The sequence below is a fragment of the Caloenas nicobarica genome, chromosome 13 (genome assembly GCF_036013445.1).
Source record: "Caloenas nicobarica isolate bCalNic1 chromosome 13, bCalNic1.hap1, whole genome shotgun sequence".
Lineage (NCBI taxonomy): Eukaryota > Metazoa > Chordata > Aves > Columbiformes > Columbidae > Caloenas > Caloenas nicobarica.
In genome coordinates, this window is record NC_088257.1 from 15,528,336 (window position 1) to 15,549,290 (window position 20,955).

A 20,955-nucleotide genomic window follows, 5' to 3' on the forward strand; every position below is an offset into this window, starting at 1 on the left:
CGTGTGGTTCAATGCCAGAATTTGTTCTTCTTTCTCATAAAATGCTTGAGAGCTTTCCTTCCCATTTGCCTATAGAAATGTATGGATGATCTTACACACCTTTACAAGCAAAAATGAAACACCAAGTTTTGAGAGCCTAGTTTTTACAGCCAAATATAGTATCGATGTTTTTCAGTATGACAAAAGCCACCTTCGATCTTTGGTTCTCAGGAGAACATGGCTGAAGTGACTCAGGGTTGCATACCAGCATGGGGAGGTTTGTTCTGTTGCTAAATAGCCAATGATACCCTGGGGCTCGGTACCACCAAAAAAATCAGGACAATTCAGAAATGTAATAATAGCCCATTGAAAAGACTGCTAATTCACCTGCTGTAGAACATCTGGGTTCTGCTGCATGAAATGAAGCAATCTCTGTCCGTCCTGGGAAATCTCTCTACATCTTGGAGTCTTCTTGCCTTTAGAGAGGTGCTTGAAGAGGTAGGTGACAATGTAGTCTAAACTAGCGCAACAGCTGGAGGAGACAATTGTATCTGTGTAAAAAATGAAACAGTTTTGAAATTGTTTCCATAAAAGAATAATTAATAATGACATTCTATAGTACTTGGAGAGCTCAACTTTAATCATCTCTTTGACATCAGGCTAATCGATACATCGACAGGACTATTTTTGATACACGAGTCGACTAGCTTTGAACACTGCTTTTATTAACAGACAGCGGTATTAAACCTTTGCTTTTGAGTAACTGGATAGCTCCATGTCCTAAAAATCCTATCAACTCCACTCAACTTCATTCACTCCTGTATGAACGCTGCTGCCCCTCTGCCTATTGGAAAGTACAGGTTGAGCATGGAAATTTTACTGGTATTCAATTTCACATTCAGAAGGCTCCAGATTCCTGGAAACTAAGATTCTGGTTTGATCTGCTTACTGAAAAGGCAAGGTTCAATCAAATAAAGCTGTTGCCCAGGTTTTTCTCTAGTATTTTACAATGTTTCTCTGCCCCAAATAACTCTCAATCAATGGCAGGTGGCAAACAATGAACAAAGGCCATTAAAGGTAGAAAAAGGGTGACCACCGAACAGCTAGTTAGTAATTTTTCTTAACAACCAATAATTCAAGTAGGTTAAAGTACATTAAATATGGTTGGCAACAACACAACAGCATTCACTAACGAATACTTCATAAACGCCCCCAAAACGAAAAGTCATGACAGCAAAGGAGGATACTGCTGAAAAGCAGAAGCAAAAGCCTCTTCATATCTTTACTTACTGTTGCTATAAGTAAGGGAGATTAAAAGCTTAAACCTATTTGCAGAGTAAATATGTCTGTCTGATTTATGTAAGTTATTTTCTTGCTAGGTGTTGCCTGCTGTGCCGCTGCTGCGCAGGAGGATTCTGCTCCTTCTGCGCAGCAGCACGACGGTAACCGTGCGCGGTCCCTGTCCTCACGCACGCTCCTCTCGCCCTCCCTGCCCGCGGTGCTGCCCCGTCCTCCCCCGCCCTGACCCCCCAGATGCTCCTCGGCCCCCAGACCAGCGGCTTCGGCTTCAACACTGACAGCGGAGCTGCCTCTCGTGTTTCAACACGGCTCCTCGCGATGCCAGCGCCGACCGAAGCTCCTGGCACACACGCAGCGGTTTAAGCTGCCGGGTGCAAGCTTTAGTCCTACCTGAGATTCTCTGCAATTCCAACCATCGGATCCAATGGAGTGGAGCGCTTAGGACTCCCTCCTGCTGCCGCTGACTGCAGCCAGAACTTGTCTAGGCCTTCTATAGTTCAGAGTTTTTATTTTAGATGGGCCACTGGAGTAAGGGATGTGTGGGGGTTGCAAAAGGAATTAAACTGTTAAAATGCTCATTCTGAGGGAAAAGGGATTAGAAGGATCCAATTAAATGTACCTTGAATTCTTTAAACTATGCTAATTTGGAGGTCTGCCAACCTTGCAGTGTTCATTTAAACACATCCCTCTAGACACTGAAGTATTTTGATCTGTGTCTGTTTAACTCCTTAAGCTCTGTGCAGACACTATTAACCCTTCACCATCTAAAAACTAATTGTGCTTTGCTAAAAGTGTTTTGAAATAAACACTGAAGAAACATTTAAAGGCAAAGAAGGTACAAATGGTCTCTTAAGACTTGATTTTCTAAAGCAACCAGCTGACTTAGCAGCAGGTGTTGATCTAACGGCTCCCAGAAATGAGCTGGAGCGTCTCCACGGTCTTCACTGGACCAGTGGCCTTCCTAGGACCAAATGCACCAGGGCAGGATGTTAAGACACGTTGCCGGAACAAAGCTGAGCTCAAAGTTACGAGACTTGCCAAAGTAAAGACTGCACAATCTGGCACTCATCGTGTTCTCAACCAAAACAGTCCTGCATATAAACTAGAAATGCAATTCATGGTGGAATTGAATCACCATCAATAACAACAAGTGAGAGACTTGAAAATATGTATTTCATAGGAGGGCTCTGCTGTATTTCTAAACCAGTGCTTAACTCTATTTCTTTTTAAATTGAATAATACAAAGTAAATCACTATCATCAGTTTACAAAACAGCAGTAGTTCTAAACATGCTGATACTGTACAAGTAGATATTTTACATTCGACAGTAAGTGATTTTAGCAGGACAGCAGACAGGTCTGTGCTATCATTTGCTCATGAGAATCTGATATGAGTGTTAAGAGCTACTTAAATTTGCCCATAACTATATATCAAATATGCTTCCCTATGCTCATTTTTCCTTTTGATTGCAAGGATATAGCAGACAGGGAGCGTCGAGCAAACCCCCTTGAATGACTCTTCTGGGCATGTGGAACCTTGTGCTGGAGCAAAATAGCGTTCTCACTAAATCTTGGCGAGACAAGCCAGCCAACCGAATAAACAGAACAAACAAGAGCAACAAGGAGCTACCACCTCTGAGTTATGGACAGAAGAAATGGACGGAGAAGACAGAATAGAGATAGAATAATAAAAGCAACTGAGATAAAAGCTTGGGATAACCAGGAAAAAATCAAGTCAAACCACAGTTCTCATTTCTGGTCAGCTCAGCTGTCACCTGTGAACTAATCATTGGGATCACAAAAACAAGCAGGCCACTAGGTCAAGTAACGGGAAGTTGAGCATGCATGTTACAATAGGATATATTATTTTTAAAAAGCCAACAAAAGCCCGAAACAACTTGAGGATGCTCTTTGGTCTCAAAAATATGACAACAACATGCTGAAGGGGAATTATTTATCAACAGTTTAATGACATTGCTGAATGTCTGCAAATTGAATATTTTGTTTTTCACACAAAGGCGACAAGAGGGAGAGTTAAGTGGTATTTTCCTTGTCCATCAATTGCTTACGGTTCAATAGTGGCATTATTTGCCTTTGAGACTAAACCTGGAGAGTAAATGGATTTAGCAATTTAACATCTAAATTAGGCAGCAAGACAGAAGAAATGTTTTACTTTTTCCTCAATGAATAGCACACTATACTATTAATCATACGGGAATTAGAAAAGCTTTGCAGAGATTAGTGACAGCATGCCAGGCAGACTACATTAAAAGGCTCCGATCCACTGAGTCAGCTGTGAAAAAGCCAGGTAAACACTTTAGAAGAGAACTATTGGAGTGTTTACCCTCGCAATAAAAGCTTAGACGAGGGCTTCCATTACAGCTGATTTACAGCGAGGCGCTTCCGAAGGAATACATATTCTTTCCTGGTGTTTATAAAAAGTGGAATCAAGCAAGGTATTTACTCAGCAGCAGAATGAACATTCCTGAGAAAGAAGGATTTGGAGAATGTTTATCCTACAGCTGGTAACAATGAGAGTCTCAAAGGCTTCACGTATGTAAACAGAGTAGAGAAAAAAGTCAGATACTTTTTTCCCTGTGAAGAGAAGTGGTCTCTTGGTATTTAATTTTTAAAGTAAAAAGACAGCTATTTCATTTTTATAAACATTCCTGAAAATGACTCGTATGTTCTAATCAGTTTAAAACACAATTCCCCCTCAGATGGCTTATAGCCCTGAGCCCTGCTATTCTGAGATGTTCTGGTGGCGCTGATACAATTCAGTGAAAAAGGCAACACTTGGATCTACTTATTTTCCAAGGGCAGAAGGATGTATGTGACCAAGTAACACATAAGAAATAAATTCATATTTCACTGTCTGGCACTTGGTAAACACCAAAATTTTAAAAAGGATAAAACATTATGAAAACGTTAAGAAAATGCAGTGACAGGTAAATAACTCTTGAGATGATTAAAAATAAAGAAATTAACATTAAGAGCTATAAACTGATCTAGGAGCAGTTCATCTGGACATGTCGTCATAAAAGTACGGAAAATTATTCAGTTCACAACAAAAATAAACCTTCTTGAACGCAAATGAGGAATTTAGATGCTGACAGCAATATCCATTCTTGATATGTGCCATATTAAGAAACACGGTATTAAGGAAAAATAATCACTTTATCGCTTTAACGTGAAAGGCAATTAAAAAAAGCGTTTTCCATCTGACTAATCATGGAAAGTAAGTATTACTTCTAATGTGCAGGAGTTAAGAATTCCTACACACTTTGTTTTAGTCTCATATGTTTGCATTTATTTGAAGCACTTTAAGGACGTTAAGATGAACTGAAAGAGCACATGGGTAAAGCACTTCTATGGTTTATGAAATGTGGAAAAAAGTGAGCTGTTAAAATTTTTGTTGATACTTTTCTCAGCAGAACATCAGCAATTCCACCAAATAACGTTTTCTAAGAACACATCTATGTTCCTAAAAATTAATGATTCTTCATGATTAAACTCCCAGATACTTAACTTACATATTTTCTTACTCCTCCTCACTTTGAGTGAGAGAACACCACTTTCTGAGAGAGGAAAACAAACATAAACACACAAACGCTGAAGCTTATATAGCTTTTACATTTTCTTCCCTCTCTTTTACATGAATTTCAATTGGGTTTCAAATAGGTGGTTAAAGGAAACTTGGTGAATATAACCAACATCTCAAATGGAAGAGATGCAACGTGATAACAGAGAGCAGGAACAGGGCTTGCTATCAATAAACTGGCAGCTGTCAGTTGAGCTCACACAATATATCCATTTGCAGAGGATCAGCAGGCAGATCCCAGCAGAACCAGCCCCCCAGCAGAAATCACAGTGCCATTATTACAGGTGAAAAGCACTTAAAACACCTGGGAGAAGACGGATTTCAGCATTATATAATAAAATGACCTGAATACTTCTTTACTACTGCTGCTTAGCTATTCACTACCCATTTTCACTCTAAGAGTCGGTTCCCTCTTGCAGCTAAAACCGCTGAGTGTTTAACACAAGGGATGCTGTGGAGTCTTGGTGCATTCACACATTCCTGCCGGGCCTGACTGACACTTGGTGGTGATGAGAAACACCAGCTATTACAGACTAACACCTATACACACTAATGTTATACATTCTTTTTTCTTATCCCTTAATAACCACCCCAATCAATAAATACTACTGTAAGGTTTGAACAGCTTCTCAGTCAAAAGCTATGTAAATGCATGGTGTTCACAGGTGATACGAATGTAGCTGCATGATTTATTTCTTTCTTACCCCAAATGCCCTGTCTCCTCCTCCGTATTCCAAATGACTTTAGGCTACCAGCCTTGCCCCCAAACCCAAACGTTTGGACAGTCATCTGGTTAAAAAGCATGAATCAAACCTTGCAGGAGAATGAAATCAGCTGCAATGAGGCTGCTGTATTTTTATCTTCATGCCAGGTGTGCTCCTATGACACTGATTCTCTGATTCTCTTCTAAAGTATATTCAGGAAGTACTGAATAATTAGTTTGTTTTTTTCTATGGATAAAGATATCTTTAAATTTCTGAAATCATATCACAGCTGTGCAGAACAAATATTATTTATACAACAGCTACGTTGATCAAATAAAAACAAAACCCCACAGATTCCTGTGCGCATTTAAATACACTTCTGAAAAACAAATGCATGAATTTTCAGTACAATCCTTGCGGAGGCACAATAATAATTTTAACAATTCTGGCTTGTAAGAAAAAACAATTTAAAAATACGAGCTGTTAAAACCTACAGGTTAGATGTTTAAAATAACTTAGCTCCATTACCCAAATAAGCACATTCTTAAAATGCTCAAAAGCCAGCATCCTCCATCGTCATTTGGTATTTATTTTTTAAAATACAAATGAATGTGCTGCTTTGAAATTCCTAAATACTTGAATTCTTTCTTTAGCCGAGTGCAAGTCATTCTTACCCACTGCAGTAAGTCCTTCAGATATAGAGGTAAGAATATAGAAGAAGACGCGAGGTTCTAAACTGGTAATGAAACTCATATGATCCTGGGTCAGACACTCCAACAGCGGGTAGTAAGACTGGCTTAGTTTTCGATATTGCTGCAAAAAGAGTACACATTCACAGTAAGTATAGATATTACCATTGACTAACATTAACAACATTAATAGATGACGGAAGAATAATCTTATCCTCTTTATGACGTGATAAACCCTAAGTCAGCCATTAAATCAAAACACTTACAGAGGCAAAATATCTTCTTGCCTTCGGTAGATTTTAACTTTTCAAATTTACCACAGGATATAAACTTGCTATTGGTTTAAAATAAGCTCAAGAGAATACAATAAAGCTATCAAAGCACCACACATTCTACACAGCTATCAGTCTAGTAAAATAGTATAGTGTTCTGTCCAGGTGCCAGTTTGACAGGCTTATGGCCCGTATCTTACCTTCTGCAAGAAATCTTATTAAGATTTATCACAGATTTCCCCAAATTATCTCAGAGATGGACTTTTTTGTGCCAAGTGAGGTCCTGTAACAGGCTCTGCGCAGGCAAAGGCATTTGCTTGAACCCATTGGCTCAATCAGCATCTCAAGGACTCTTATTTAGGGCATTTACTGTTGGGTAGTTAGGATGTGCACACTTCATTATACAACTGATACACCAATTTTAATTGAGCGCAACTTTTCAGTTCCAAGGACTTTATTTACGTGGCAGGCATAAATCTGGATATTAACCACCTTTAACAACCCTGAAAATGACAGTTCTGAACGAAAGCGTCATGAAGAAAATGTCACGGTTCAAATTTAGGCTGATATTGCGCAAGAACTGTTGTCTTCCCCCAGAGAAGTGGGAACATGGCGTACTTTAATTTTACAGTTTTCAATTTTATGGGGAATGCACAGTGACAATTTACAGATCAAAACTAATTGCAGAGTGGCTGAATAGGTGAAGACGTTTTACAGAGCACGCAAGCAACCCACATGGGTTGCAAGTACAGAAAGGAACAAAATTTTGCATTTCTCTCCTTCACAAGCGGCCTGGTGAAAATTCTGGAAAAGCTACCGTTTCGCACAGCAGGTCCATCGTACCTGTATTTTAGATGTTACTATATAAATAAATTCAAGTAATGGAACTGAAAACTGCATTCGAGTTGTTCTAGAGCCCTCTTGTCTCATTAAAACAATACAAAGCCTGTGGTGGTGTTACTTCATATTTCACGTAAAGACTCCCAAGATGAGTAATTGCTTACTAGCAAGTCACTGTGGGATACTGAAAGCAGCATTTTGACAAAGGCCTGAAGTACATTGTCAAAGTGGTTGTCCCCGTACAACTTGAAGACGCCAAAGCTGACATAATTTCCACATAAGGCAGATTTGAGTGCAGAGTAACAGATGGAAATGCCCTTGAGTTTCAACGGATAAACCTGATCTTTTGACAAAGTCCCAAGAGAGAGGATCTGATTACCTGTTTTCATAAAAAGAAAGAAAGAAAGAAACTTACATAAGCAGCTGCAAATCTAAAATATTTTGATGGCACTATCTACACTTATTTTTTGTCTTTATTTTCTTTACTGTTTGGAAGAAAAACTGCTTCTGACTTTGATGTAAAAGATTTGTTAATTAAGCATGACTAGAGCTTAAAAGGCACCAAGAAATTAGTATGCAAACTTTAAAATATAAGCTATGGAATTCGCGTCATTGATGTACAGCCAGACCATGAGAGTGGGTCTATCAGCATGAATTCCTTAATCTGAACAGAGTTGCAACACATGGTTTTACAATTTCTCATGCTGCAGCAAAGCCTGGTTTTGATCCATTACCATGACAGTCTCTTGGGATGGTTGCTGATGCATACACACACTAAACATATCCCTCCGAAAACAAATATGTCCATTACAAAAGCCTCTATTTTACCAGTCACAGATGGGAATGACTTTTTAATTAAAATCCATGTTTATAATGTAAAAATAACAGCTAACTGTAAATATTTGCTGTTGCTATTCACAGGCAATAGTGACTTTTGGATCCAGTGTGCAGCAGTGCAGCAGATCCCGCTGCAATCCCCTGTACAAATCTAATTATTCACAAGGCCTCATTACCAAGTTTTCTAAGTATCTTGTAATAATTTAATGCTCATCTTCACAGCACCCCAGAGTTAGTTTGTCTTCATGACAGTTTTTTTTTAACCTGAAGTAATGAATGAAAGTGAGCGAAAGCAGTAGAATGAACACAGTGAAGATGAAGCACTTCAGCTCTACCACGAAGTGGCCTGACTAGGTTGACCCCATCTGTCGTTGGCCTTGGCAAGCTTGGCCTCCACAAGAACCAAGTGCCACGTCTTCACTCCGTTACTCTTCATCATTCTTGGTAATTTTAACTAGAGGAAAATAATGCAAACTTGTACATTTTTAAAAGCATTCCTACAAATAAAAGCACAATAGTCTGCAGATGAGATGCTCGGCTCATCTGCTTTAAGTGTCTAATCTCGTTGTCACGGCTATGACGACAACTTGGATCAAGGAGAAGGAGTGAACTGGACATCAACTATTCACAAATCCAAACACTGCCAGTTGAGAGAGGTAGTTATGACAACTCAGTTTTGCTTTTATAATTGGCCATTAAAAATGCCCCTAAAAACTTGCCTGAGATCACACAGATTTGAGAGACTGCGTAGGATTGTTTAATATATATTGAGGCCTAATATTAAACCGGGTCTATCTCCATGCAGCTCTCCCTTCTACCCATGCAAATTTCCATTTCCACCTGCAAATCACATACCGGCCTGATTTTAATTCTTTCTCTTAATGCTATGGATTACTGACAATGAGGAGTTTACATCATACGATCAGAAAAATGAGCCAGAAAACCTTGTTTCTAAACACCCAATGGATTGAAGTATCGCCCATTTAGTATTATTTGATGCAAAGAGGGAAAGGCCTAAGTTACCGTTTAAAACATTGATGTTGACCAGCACTTCCAGCAAGTCCAAGGCAATTTATCCATCAGGTTGTAAAGGAAAAGTAGATTTACAAAAAAAGACAGGGAGTAGGATTAGAGAAGAAGTATAACTGGGGTCTGTAAGAATGGCATCGCTAGAATTATGGGAGGAGAAGAATCAAATATTTAGCTGGGAAAGATGGTCACTTACAATCAAAATCAAACCCTCTTAGTTAAAAAAAATAATTAGTGACAATACTGAATGGTTTTGCTACTGTAAATAGTTGTATAAGCACCTCTACTACCTTGATGCTGTACTCATGAACACAGTGTGACTGGGGAAGAAGGTGCCATCCCAGTAACTGCTACTGCATAGAAATTCATTCCAAATGGTGTTAAATGACTGTTTTACTAAAAATTACCAGCATCCAAAAGATCCTCTTTGAAAAGTAGAAGATAGCAGAAAAAGAAGAATGTCTTCTAGTGTACCTGGGTATTCATTTATTGTAATACTTTACACTAATTTTATGTAAATAAAGAAAGATAAACTCCATTTAGCTTCCTACAGGGCCTCATTTAAGATATCCCAGCCAGGTCATCTTAATTAGCACTAATCTTTTTGCCTAGAACTAGTCTAGTTACTGAGAAGATCAGTGAATTTCAAATTTTGTGAAAAAATAGAATTAAATACAAAATTTGGTCTGTGAGATAAAGTGGGAAGGCGCACACTTTTCAAAAGCCACTATGTTAACAGTGTACAATTGTTAGGGTGAAAACAAGACAGAAAGGTAAGTGTGCTGTAAACTAACCTCATCTGGTCTTCTCCAGTATTAAATTTTCTGCTGAAAAATCTCTGCTTTCATAACAAAAATAAATATCCGGCTTCAGAAATAACCAAAGTTCTGGATCTAAGAAAGTGACGGCCTTGGGTTTAGAGCTGAGCTGTCCAAGCGTGACATCGTGCAATCCCTTGGTCCTTGAAGGACTCAGTGTCACATGCAACAACAGATGGAAAGAGCTTAGTAGTTGTCAACGAGGCAATTATGTACTTAATATGGAAATCAACTGGAAGTCAATGGAAAAAAAGGATGATGAGGAAAGAAGCTGATAAAACCCTCGGATTGCCTTAGCCTGGGTACATGAATTCTAGGAGGTATCCACTAGCGCTGATCTTCTGTCATTTTTATTACTTTGCAAAAAAATCCCCCTGTAATTAAAACTTTCAACCCGTTGCTCAGCATAAAGCATTCGATGCGGGAAGGCACAATTCCTGCTCCCCCGGGCTGCCCTGGCAGAGAGGAATTCCGTGCCTATCTCTTCTATAATAATGAAAGCACAGAACGTGGGTAGTGCAAGACTAACAGCTGCTTTTTGCAAATTGACAGAGCCCACAGAGAACTGTTCTGTGTTCATGGACTCATTTTAAAAGGGCCTAAGAGTGGGAACAGCCGATTTCAGTTCAGCAGCAGAGGTGAAAGACCACGCGGTGCCACGTACTAGTGCCCCAAGCCATGAGCCTGTGATCCAAGGGAGGCACTGCTAGAACAAATACTAGTGTTTTAGCATTAGTTATTGAAAAAAAAATGAAGTATGGAGCTACGCCTGACTAGATAAAACAAAGAATGATCTACTTGTAACATTTAGCAGGAGCTGCAGGGGAATATTTTTACACAGCATGGATACTACTGAACATAAACTAATTTACTGAGGTACTTGGAATCAGGTCAAGAACAACTCCTCAGCTACTGAGGATATGCTTACATTTATAATCCCTGTAGCAGAGGACCAAACCACCATTTTATAAACTCCTATTGCTAAAAGAAACAATTTAAAGAAATGAAATCAACGTAAAAGTGACCTTTGACATGCTGAATTTAAAAACTGTGTTTCAAATTCATAGTTTCTGACAAAATGAAAACTCAATGGAGACTAATCAGTGAACTTCCAGTGCTACTCCTGAGTTAAAAATCAAATGAAAAACATCTAACTTGCACCAAATTCTTCTTAATGTGGGAGAAATTGTATCTCACGATTTTAAAATACATCGTCTTTCAAAATTCTCAGTAATTTCCTTTAACACAAATTTTTGCCCTGCCTTTGACAGCAACGTCACTTACAAAATTATAAACTCAGCCTCAGAGGTGACAGAAAATTCTGACAGGAATAAGAAATAACTTTTAAAGTTACTGGGCAAAATTGCTAGACAGGAAAGAAAGGCTTGAATTTGGTTGACGATTTAAACGTTTCATTACCAAAAGACTCCTTAGTAGATAACGAAAGGACCTGGAAGAACCAAATGTGCGCGTGTGCAGAGGGGGAACACGAACGCAGCAAAAACCCGAAGGGAGATGCTCTGAGGGAGATAACATCCCCGTTATGGGGATGCAGGAGCATGTCAGGACAGGCAGCTTCCCTTTCCCTTCTCCTGCTTAATTGTTTTTACAGTAGAAGCTATAATACAAAAAATATTTCCTTATGGCTGAGTTTCATTTAAGCCGTACTTGTTCTAGATTTCAGTCCAATAAGCGCTATGTATAATAATACAACTAAATCATGTTAAAACATGTGCGAATTAGATGAAGATAAAAAAAGACTTTGGTGAGATTAAACAAAGGTTGCGAAAATGTATCACATTTATAGAGAAAAAGTGTTTTTTGCCTTTTCCCCTTTCCCATTTTTATTATTCACCACTGCCTCATAAAGATGGTTTGGAATGTATGCTTTCCAGGCGTTCAGAATGCTAGGGCAGTATAAAGATGTGGCCGCATATAGAGAAGGAAAGGAAAACATGAATCATAAAGATGAGAGTGAGCTTCAAAAACTAATTTTTTAAAGCTTCCACAACAACAAAACATGCATAAGCCCTCTCAAATCAGCACAACGAGCATGCGCAGTGCCAAGATAAATTTGCCAAAAGAAACTGATTATGAAATCTGAGTCAGTAATGAAGAGCAATATATTCTGGAACTGCCATCACAAAGGAGAGGAGAGCGGATCAAAGACAACCGAGACCAGTGAACGCTCCCCCGTAAGCGAAGCTGCTGATTAAAAATACCTGTTCTACAGCAAGAACCACTTCAACCAAAATTCTGAAGAACTGTTATCTTCTGAAGTTGCTGGCACTGAATGGATTACCACACTAAGTTTGGAAATACATGTTCTAGAAGCAATTTAAAGCTCATTAGAAATAATTGTGTCTGGCTACTGGAAAATGTGGTAAAATTTAATCCACATCCAAATGCTACCTGGGCTGTGAGAACAGGAAATTGTTCTGTGCTACTGTGGGTAACCTCAGCTCTGACCTTGAGCAGTAACTGCTACAACAGCTGAAAGCTGAAGCAAAATTAAAAACTTACATCAAAGTATATAATGACAGAATGTAGATAAATAAAACCAGCATATTGAAAGTATTATTTTTATGTCAGTCTCCTATAATGAAAGGGAAGAGGTTTACTAAAATGTAAAGAAGCCACAAAACAAAAATAGACAGCCCCAAGATGCATTGAAACATCATTCCTGTACAACTGGGAGTTCAAAAACACAGAGTAAGGAGACTTGTACATACAGAATTAAAAGTGAAATATATTGGGGATGAGGAATGGTGGACTGTACTATTCCAACTCCTTTCAATTTTCTCCTCTCGGTTTATTTCAATCACTCTATCACTCAGTCAGACTGGCTCTTGCCATAATGGACAAGACACAATGCCCCTTGCCAAGCAGCTGCAGCTCCTAACAAGGATAATTGCCTCGCTAAGTGCTTTTCGCATCCTACGCCAGGCTTTACATCTTTTGAACATATAGCATTTATAAAGACATCTTAGAATTGTCTTCAGCACTGTATCAGTATCAGTGATAAACGAGCAGAAGGACAGGACACACTAGTACTGCCCTAATCGCAAAGCTGGATCTGTTTAAGCAGAATTAAGCACATGTTGAGGTGCTAATTTTAAAAAATAAAAATAATTTGTATTTTAAATTTTACTCAGTGACAACTGAATATGCTTAGTATATATTAAGGAGAGGCATTTTGGATTTCCAGAAGAGTTATATTTTTCTGTATCCTGGAATGGAAATCTCATAAGCTAGTTATTGGTGATAGAAGCTAAAAATATTAACAGCAATTATACAAAGGTGATTAATTGTAGTCTCTTGAAATATGGTGGGCAGTAAAGCCTTCCTAGAGCGTAAGGCAGTGACCAGTTCAGAACTAGCTGCGGCAGCTCGCAATAGCACTGATCTCGGAGGTTTCTTGCATCTGAGCTGCGGCCAGTGCAGAGCAGGCTGGATTATCCAAAATCTGGGCTCCAAGAGGCCAATTCATCCCCCTGCACCAGTAGCTCTTCCCTGTGGACTCTACAGTCCTGGAATAACTACTGGCAACCACTCACAGAAAACCTGAACAATTCCGCTAAATGTCACACCTAAGTCATGGGAAGACCACTGACGGGACCCTTTCGGACACTGATGATAATACAAATGTGTTTTAAAAGCAAAATTAAAAAAATACATACATATTATGGTTGGACCCTACGATCTTAATAGTCTCTTCCAACCAAAATGATTCTGTGATTATATATTGAGTGGAGGCTCATCTCCCACAGCTACGTATTTCCTCCATTTGTAGCTGATAGTGGATTTTAAGTTTTTCTTTTGGAAGACATTAAGAACAGTTCTCCCTTGCGTTGAGTACGATGTCATCCTTCTGTAGGAACACAGTTATCAAAGACGCCAAAGAGAAGTGGGAAAGCTCTTCTGGTCATTTCACTTCTCCCCATGGCACACATCTCCAGACAGACACCACACATCCCTGAGTATCTTCCACATGATTTAACAAAGAGGGTGATGGGTGTTTGGACAGAGGCTTCAACAGGCTCTGTATCTTCACCACGTAGTTTTAAATCTTAAATCTAGATTGCCCTGAAATTTCCTTTTACATTGCATAATTAAATTCTAGCATGAGCCAGAAATGTTGTCTGGTCCTTATGTGCAAGAGCTACCCATACTTCAGGGCTGAGAATTCTGTGAACTTCACATGCACACCATAAAAAGCTGCAACTGAAAGCAAGAGGCTTCTTTACAAAGCGTTTTTCAGGCAATGAATGAGGAATGAAGCAGGCTGAAACCAACTAGTGTGGTTTACTCAGCAAGGTTTAGAATTTTGATGCCAACAACCGAGACAAACGGATGCCCAACAATACAGCATGGTTTTCATATGTGTGGAAAGGATGATAAAGGCCGATTGTAATAAAACGGAAATTAAAAAGGAAAATATAACTGTGATGAGATCAGGCACCATAAGACAAGTAGTGCTGAAGCATCATCATGACTACAACTGATCTTTTCTTTAAATCACCAAAAGAAGGCTTACCGCAATTAAGTACAAAAGCTAACAGAAAATGAGTAGTAAAATCTAAAAGTTTATCTTTTATCTTTTCATACAGGGAAAATGTTTTTATTTTGCCTCACTGTTCTAACAACTTTACTTAAGAACATAGCTGAAAAAACACGCTAACTTACTACACGGTATATTTAAAAAAAGAAACAGAAAAATGATTTTGCAAGGACCGAGAGTTACTTCGGTGTAATTTTTTCTGTCATAAGTAAATGCTTTATGCATTCTGCATATACTGTTTCCAAGCCCTACAGATCAAAAGCAAAATTACAGTTGATTTTTTTTTAATATACAGACAGCCATGTAACAGTTTCCAGACCCAAAAAGCAACTTGATTGCAGTGAAAGCAAACTTGATGCATCAGTTTTCTTTCTTTAAAAGTAACAGGACATTTACGGCTCTTCCTGTTCACACAAGTTGGAAACGAGATTGCTCTACAAAATCTTGCTAAGGTTCCTTTCAAAACAGTTAGAAAGCAAAAGTGCAAGCTACAAAGTTAGTTGCAATGTAATATAAACTGCTGGTGTCAAAGACCTGCTGCAGTTGCATGTGTGAGTGGGAGCAGTAAAATGGAGCAACTTATTATAAACACTTTTAACAGCGCTCTAGGGTAAAGCTGTTATGGCCCTATTATGTTTTGAAACTACTGGAATATAATTTGAATACATAAAATCAACCCACACCTATCAATCAGCAGCCTAGATCAAACACCTCCTGAGTATTTGCGTTTTCGCTGAAATACATTTCCAGTTGCTGGAGGACAGGCGTTCAAGTTAAAAAAGCGACACAAGCGAGAACGTTACGTGAATGAACCCTGAGCGACGGAAGGAAAGGAGCTCCAAGGGCTGCCTGGGGTGCTCTGTGCTTCCCAACGGGACGGCACGGGCTGCAGCACTTACAGTCCTGCCACACATCCGTCCCACAGATCCATCAGCGCTCAGGATTTTTGTATCACAAGACAGGCAAAGAATGACACGGCAGAGGGAGGAACCGTTAATGAATACCTACCATACGTACAAATCATTTTACTAGCTTCTCTGAAGAGCAGAATTCCATTTGGAGATGATCCATCAAAATTTAAACGTTGTGATCTAAAAAATAACAGGAAAAATATTCAGATGGTCATGGAAGCAGAAAACCGCAATGGGTTCATTCCTAAAACAAAAGAAACATTTGCTGATTACCAAGTAGAATTATTTGATAAACCAATTCCAGCTTTCAGTCTAACCACATGCACTCTAGTTATCTCCACACGTTGCCAAAGAAACAATCCTATGGCAAAAGACAAACCAAGTTCAAGCAGAGCAGGTGACCAGACAACACAGACACAGCTTTAAGTGACCAGTGACCACCTTGTGCCTACATACAGGCCAGAACAACGCTACAAAGGCTCCAGAATCCAAGCAGTTAGGCTGACTTTTACCCTGCTTCTGCATCTGTATAGCTTTTAAAAATAAACTAATCTCCCCTGGTTATTCTGCTACGTAAAATCTGTGGCAATCACAAGCCAGTTCTCTGAGTGTGAATTGTAACCCGTGCTTTTTATGAGCATTCAGACCCGAAGCAGATTGCACCGTGTTGTCTTCCCCGGGGCACTGGTGCTACCAAGGCCACCAAGAACCACTTGGTTCCCAATCTGGAAACATAAGAGTCCTCGCCAAAGTCCCTGGTGTATCTTTCCAATTTTTCTTTGTCATAAAGAAGCTTAACTCCTAGTTCAGGCCTAAAAGTTAGCTTTGAATATAGGTCTTAAGCTTCTAAGTAACTTCAGCAAAACTTACCTGTAGTGTTTATTTGGACTGAGTGCTGTAAACCTGGCTGACCTATTTGCAGTAGGCAATTATTTGTGCTACAAGTCCAATTTTTTTTCCATATGAGTCCCTGTTTGCAGGGTCCTGGGTGTAGATCTGGGTGTTTATAAATGAATACAACATGCCTTGTATAAAACACTTGCGTATTCCATATGCACAAAACGATAATGGCTGGCAGAGGCAAAAAAAACACCCCAACACCAGCACATCATCTCAATGTCAGAGTGGCATAATGCACAATCTGATACTCTGTAACATATTTTAACCATGTCAAAGTATATTGTATAATGCATTGTAACCTGTAAAAGCTGATGCAGCACACAGCTTGTGAAAAATACCATCTTGGATGATGTTTTCCAAAGGGAACAAGGCAGATTTTGTGAATACCAATAGGCAGAAGAATAACATGAATATGGAAAGTAGCTTGAAGAGCTGTTTTTTGCATAAGGTTTATTGTTCCAGCTCCTCTTGTTTTTCTTTACCATTATTAGAGTTCTGTGTTTATGCTTTAATGATCTCCTCCTTGAAATAAGTTGCAGCACTGTCAGCATGTACTACTTGTGCATCGCACCATGAATAAAAATAGGTTAAACTTTTCCAGGAATTTATTTTACAGTTGCCAGGATGACAGACATGATTAGCCTACACAAACCAAAGAGGGAGTCACAGCAAGCAAGTCAACATGAACAAGAAACGGGGAACTCTGCCCTAAGGTTTCTGTAGCCTTAATCGGAGATTAAGTGCACATCAGACATGCCGGTGCTTGACTGGGAGCCAGCTCTGAAATTTAAGGCACCAATTTCCTGCCACTAGATTTAACTAAATATTTTTTCCCCCAAATTTCAAATATTTCAACTTCTTTATTTGTAAGTTTGATTCGCAAGGCAAAATAAGAAGTATGTGTTCTGATCTCTTCTCTGCTGATCACTTCTCACTCTAATTACTTTGGTCATGAAGATACCCAGCACAGAGACTTTAACTAACCATTTTTCATTTAAAAATATTTTTTTCCTTTGGGCAGTACACTAAGTATTTCCAAGTGCAATGATAATTTCCCCAAATAAATTGTCCCCTTACTTGTGGTAAAACAGGAATTATATTCTAACTACTGCAATGTCAAGTACCAAAATCACCCCCCAGAACCATTCTGAGGTCTTTTTGGTTAGTCCACAGAGCAGATTTTAGATGTGGGAGAAGTCACCTACACGCTGATTAGAAATACTGCTGTATTAGACACCATCCTTTCCTACTTTGGCTGGAAGAGTTGAGTTGCAAAAGAAGCTGTAAAGGGAGCTGTGGTCTTACAGGCACATGTGTGTGCTGCTTGGCTTAAGGCAAAAATTCAGCCTGCAGCAAATCTTGACAGCAGACAATTTTCTGAGATTTAATCATAGAGTTGGAATTTATCCCTGGTTAAAGCACACGCTTTCACTAACCCTGAATATAAAATCACAGTAGTCTCTCACATATCTTCCTGTAGTTAATACTTACCAGCTGATTTTGTAACATCTACCATTTTGGTAAAACCACACGATGACACGGAAAGCTGAGTTCAGCTTGCAAACCTTGCTCCACAATACAAAAGTAGCAGTCTTAAGTCAAAGCCAGACATCATGAAGATAAGCAAAGCATAGAAAGATGGCACAGAGAATGCGTACCACTGCGGTATTCATCACTTATCTAATTTTTGTGGGCTTCTTACCTGTTCTGCATGAATTCTGCCATCAGCTTCAAGATGGGGGTTGTACACGCAGGTTCACGGTACCACAGTTCAATGGCTCTTTGCAGAACAGAGATGTATGCAGGGTATCTTCACCAAACCGAGTTAAAGAGTTCACCGATAAAACATCATCTTCCCCTCCCGACACTGTTAGATGGGTGGGCCAGATATAAACCTCAGCAGCCCATTCTGGCACCTCTGCCAGAACCTATGAATTTAAGCAAGTCTCTGCTTAGAAGACTAAATGCTTTGAAAACGTTAATGGTTACGTGGGAAATAGTTAATATACCAGAGCTGTAATGAAGGAAAAGGAAAGCAGCGTGTATAATAGGTGAAGCTAACGTACAATTACACATACAAAATGAGCCTGGATTTTTAATGAATGGCATACGTCGCAAATGGCAATTTAATTTTAAAACACCACAAATTTACGTATTAGCAAATCATGAGTCCCAAATTTCAGTGCCAACTCATATATATTATATTTGCTATAAAAATGGTTGAGAACAATTTGATTGTGTGAAGTTGCTCTCAAAGCGTTCAAGAAGAGAATTCAGCCAAACTGCGGGGGAGAGAGCAGTTAGATTTCTAAGAACTCTTTCAGGAGAGCTGTTTGCTCACCAGCACCCAAGAGATATCTGTTCTTCTGAAGCAGGATTTAAAAGAGTGCAACACAGAAAAAAAACCCAAAACCAAGTTTAGTAGATTCTGCAATTTTAACTTAAAAAAAAAAAATCTTATGAGTTACTGACTGTATCAGAATATTTCATGAAATGATTTGATACAAAGCTGACCCTTAGTCTTCCCAACGTGCTGAAAAAAGAGAGTTTATTTGGATAAGAATGCAGACTGGTAAATGGAAATGATATGGCACAGCCTAACTGGCAAAGAATTAAACAGGTTTTTTTATATTGAACCAAGAGATTTTAACTATATGATTTACTATTGAAACATGACCTAGCAGGGAACGGTTTTGTTTAATAATAAACTTATTTTTAATTTTTAACTTTGTTTCATGTCATATCATTCTGCTTTGTTTTTATTTTATGAAAATGGTGACGATTCTTAGGAAAATGCTATTGCCTATTCAGACAAGAAAGGCAACTCTTGCCAATCTTACAAAGCAGAATACAAGCCAAGCAGTCAACACGGGCTTGTAAAAGAAAAGTCTGCAATACATACAGGTTTACAGGCTTCTAGGAAATGCAAAGACGGCCACATCTCGGTTCGCTGTGGCTCCTCTGGTGAGGCTGAAGTGGCAGAGCCAGCGCGAGTGTGAGCGACAGGGCTGCGGACAGACAGACGGCGTCCTGGCCACGCTGCCCGTCAGAGCATCCAGCACGTCCTGCGCTTTTGCTGCCAGCTGCTTGAGGCACTGCAGCCACCAACTGATGAGGCTGACAGGTGAGATATACTTTAGACCTTGCTCCTCGCTCCTTTATGGGGTTCTTTACATTTTAAATCGGACAAGCTAGAGTTGAACATACCATGGAGAATCACCCGGTAATAAACTGGGATTTAAATTAATAGAATCATGGAATCATTTTGGTCGGAAAAGACCCTCAAGATCATCGAGTCCAACCATAACCCACACCTGGCACTAAACCATGTCCCTGAGAACCTCACCTCCGCGTCTTCTTTCCGGGAAGAAATTGTTCCCAAGATCCAACCTCAACCTCCCCTGGTGCAACTTGAGGCCGTTTCCTCTCATCCTATCAAGGATTCAAATTCTATTTGCATTAAATACCCTCAAAGGGCATAGATGATCCACCTCATACCTTTAAAAATTCACTAATGCCAGCTCCATTTTTTCTGAGGTGGACTTCAGCTTGCTCTCACGAGAAGATGGTCAATATTCTCACAATGCAGCAGATGCCATGGAAGGTACAGAAGTGAGCTGCACTGTTCATTCTCCTAAGTTGTGCCTCCTCAGCATTCCTAGTAGTCCCTGGTACACAAAAGGGAGATGTGAAACGCTGCAAAGCCCCACTGAGGAATTTTGCAGGGTAGAAAGCAATTGCCTTTTCAATTTTCATGGCCAAGAGAGTAACTTGACAATCAAATCCCACAACTAAAATGCAAGTCAGCAGTATCAAAGGCTGCCAACACATCCAATATGATGAGCTATCTTAATTCAAAAACTTAAGCACCGAGTCCACGTTCATTGACAAGGAAAGACTGGAAACTATAGTCTAATTTTACAAAAGCTAGGGTCAACAGAAAGGCTTCGGCAATTATTTCTTTTATAAATCCAACCAAGTGGAATAAATTGGTTTTAAGCAGAGTATCATTTTTAAGTAGTTTTAACCACAAGCTTCAAGGAATCTGGCTAAGCCATGAACTTTGTCTGATCAGTCAGTTCAAGCTCAAAGGAATTCAAACTGCAAAAAGTGATATTGAGGTTTGAATCAACGCAACTGGCAATAACAGCAATTACAAGCAGATTACTGATCGGGCAGCCTTGCTTCCTGAGGAAATGTGCTCTCCTCTTCTCTTGTGATCAGGAAATTTCAATCTCTACAGCTGTTTGCTTGGCTCTTTCAATTTTGTACTCAATCCCAACTCATTAAAACATATAAACTTAAAAATTTAGTTCTTCAAAAGCAGAATTGTTTTGAACAAGCCATCTTACTGCCACCCATGCTTTTATCTCGTTAAGAAATAGGATACAAATTTGGATAAAAATGTAACAATAGTAGTGTGGAGAGAAGATGGGTTTGCTTGTTCTAGTGATCCATTCCTGAAGCAGCACGGGATCAGACACCTGAACACCTCGGTCAACTGCAACTTCTAAAT

General features: G+C 39.3%; 1 protein-coding gene across 1 annotated transcript in view; it reads right to left on the reverse strand.

Annotated features, from left to right (window-relative positions):
• The window catches only part of RANBP17 (RAN binding protein 17), a 152,041-nt gene that overhangs the window by 22,607 nt on the left and 108,479 nt on the right, over positions 1 to 20,955 (reverse strand). Inside the window, exons 21-25 of the mRNA XM_065643975.1 lie at positions 18,142 to 18,249; positions 15,637 to 15,719; positions 7,548 to 7,762; positions 6,257 to 6,395; positions 367 to 530 (exon numbers count right to left, since the gene is read on the reverse strand). Of these exons, the coding sequence (XP_065500047.1) occupies positions 367 to 530; positions 6,257 to 6,395; positions 7,548 to 7,762; positions 15,637 to 15,719; positions 18,142 to 18,249 (709 nt within the window). The remainder of the gene's footprint in view (positions 1 to 366; positions 531 to 6,256; positions 6,396 to 7,547; positions 7,763 to 15,636; positions 15,720 to 18,141; positions 18,250 to 20,955) is intronic.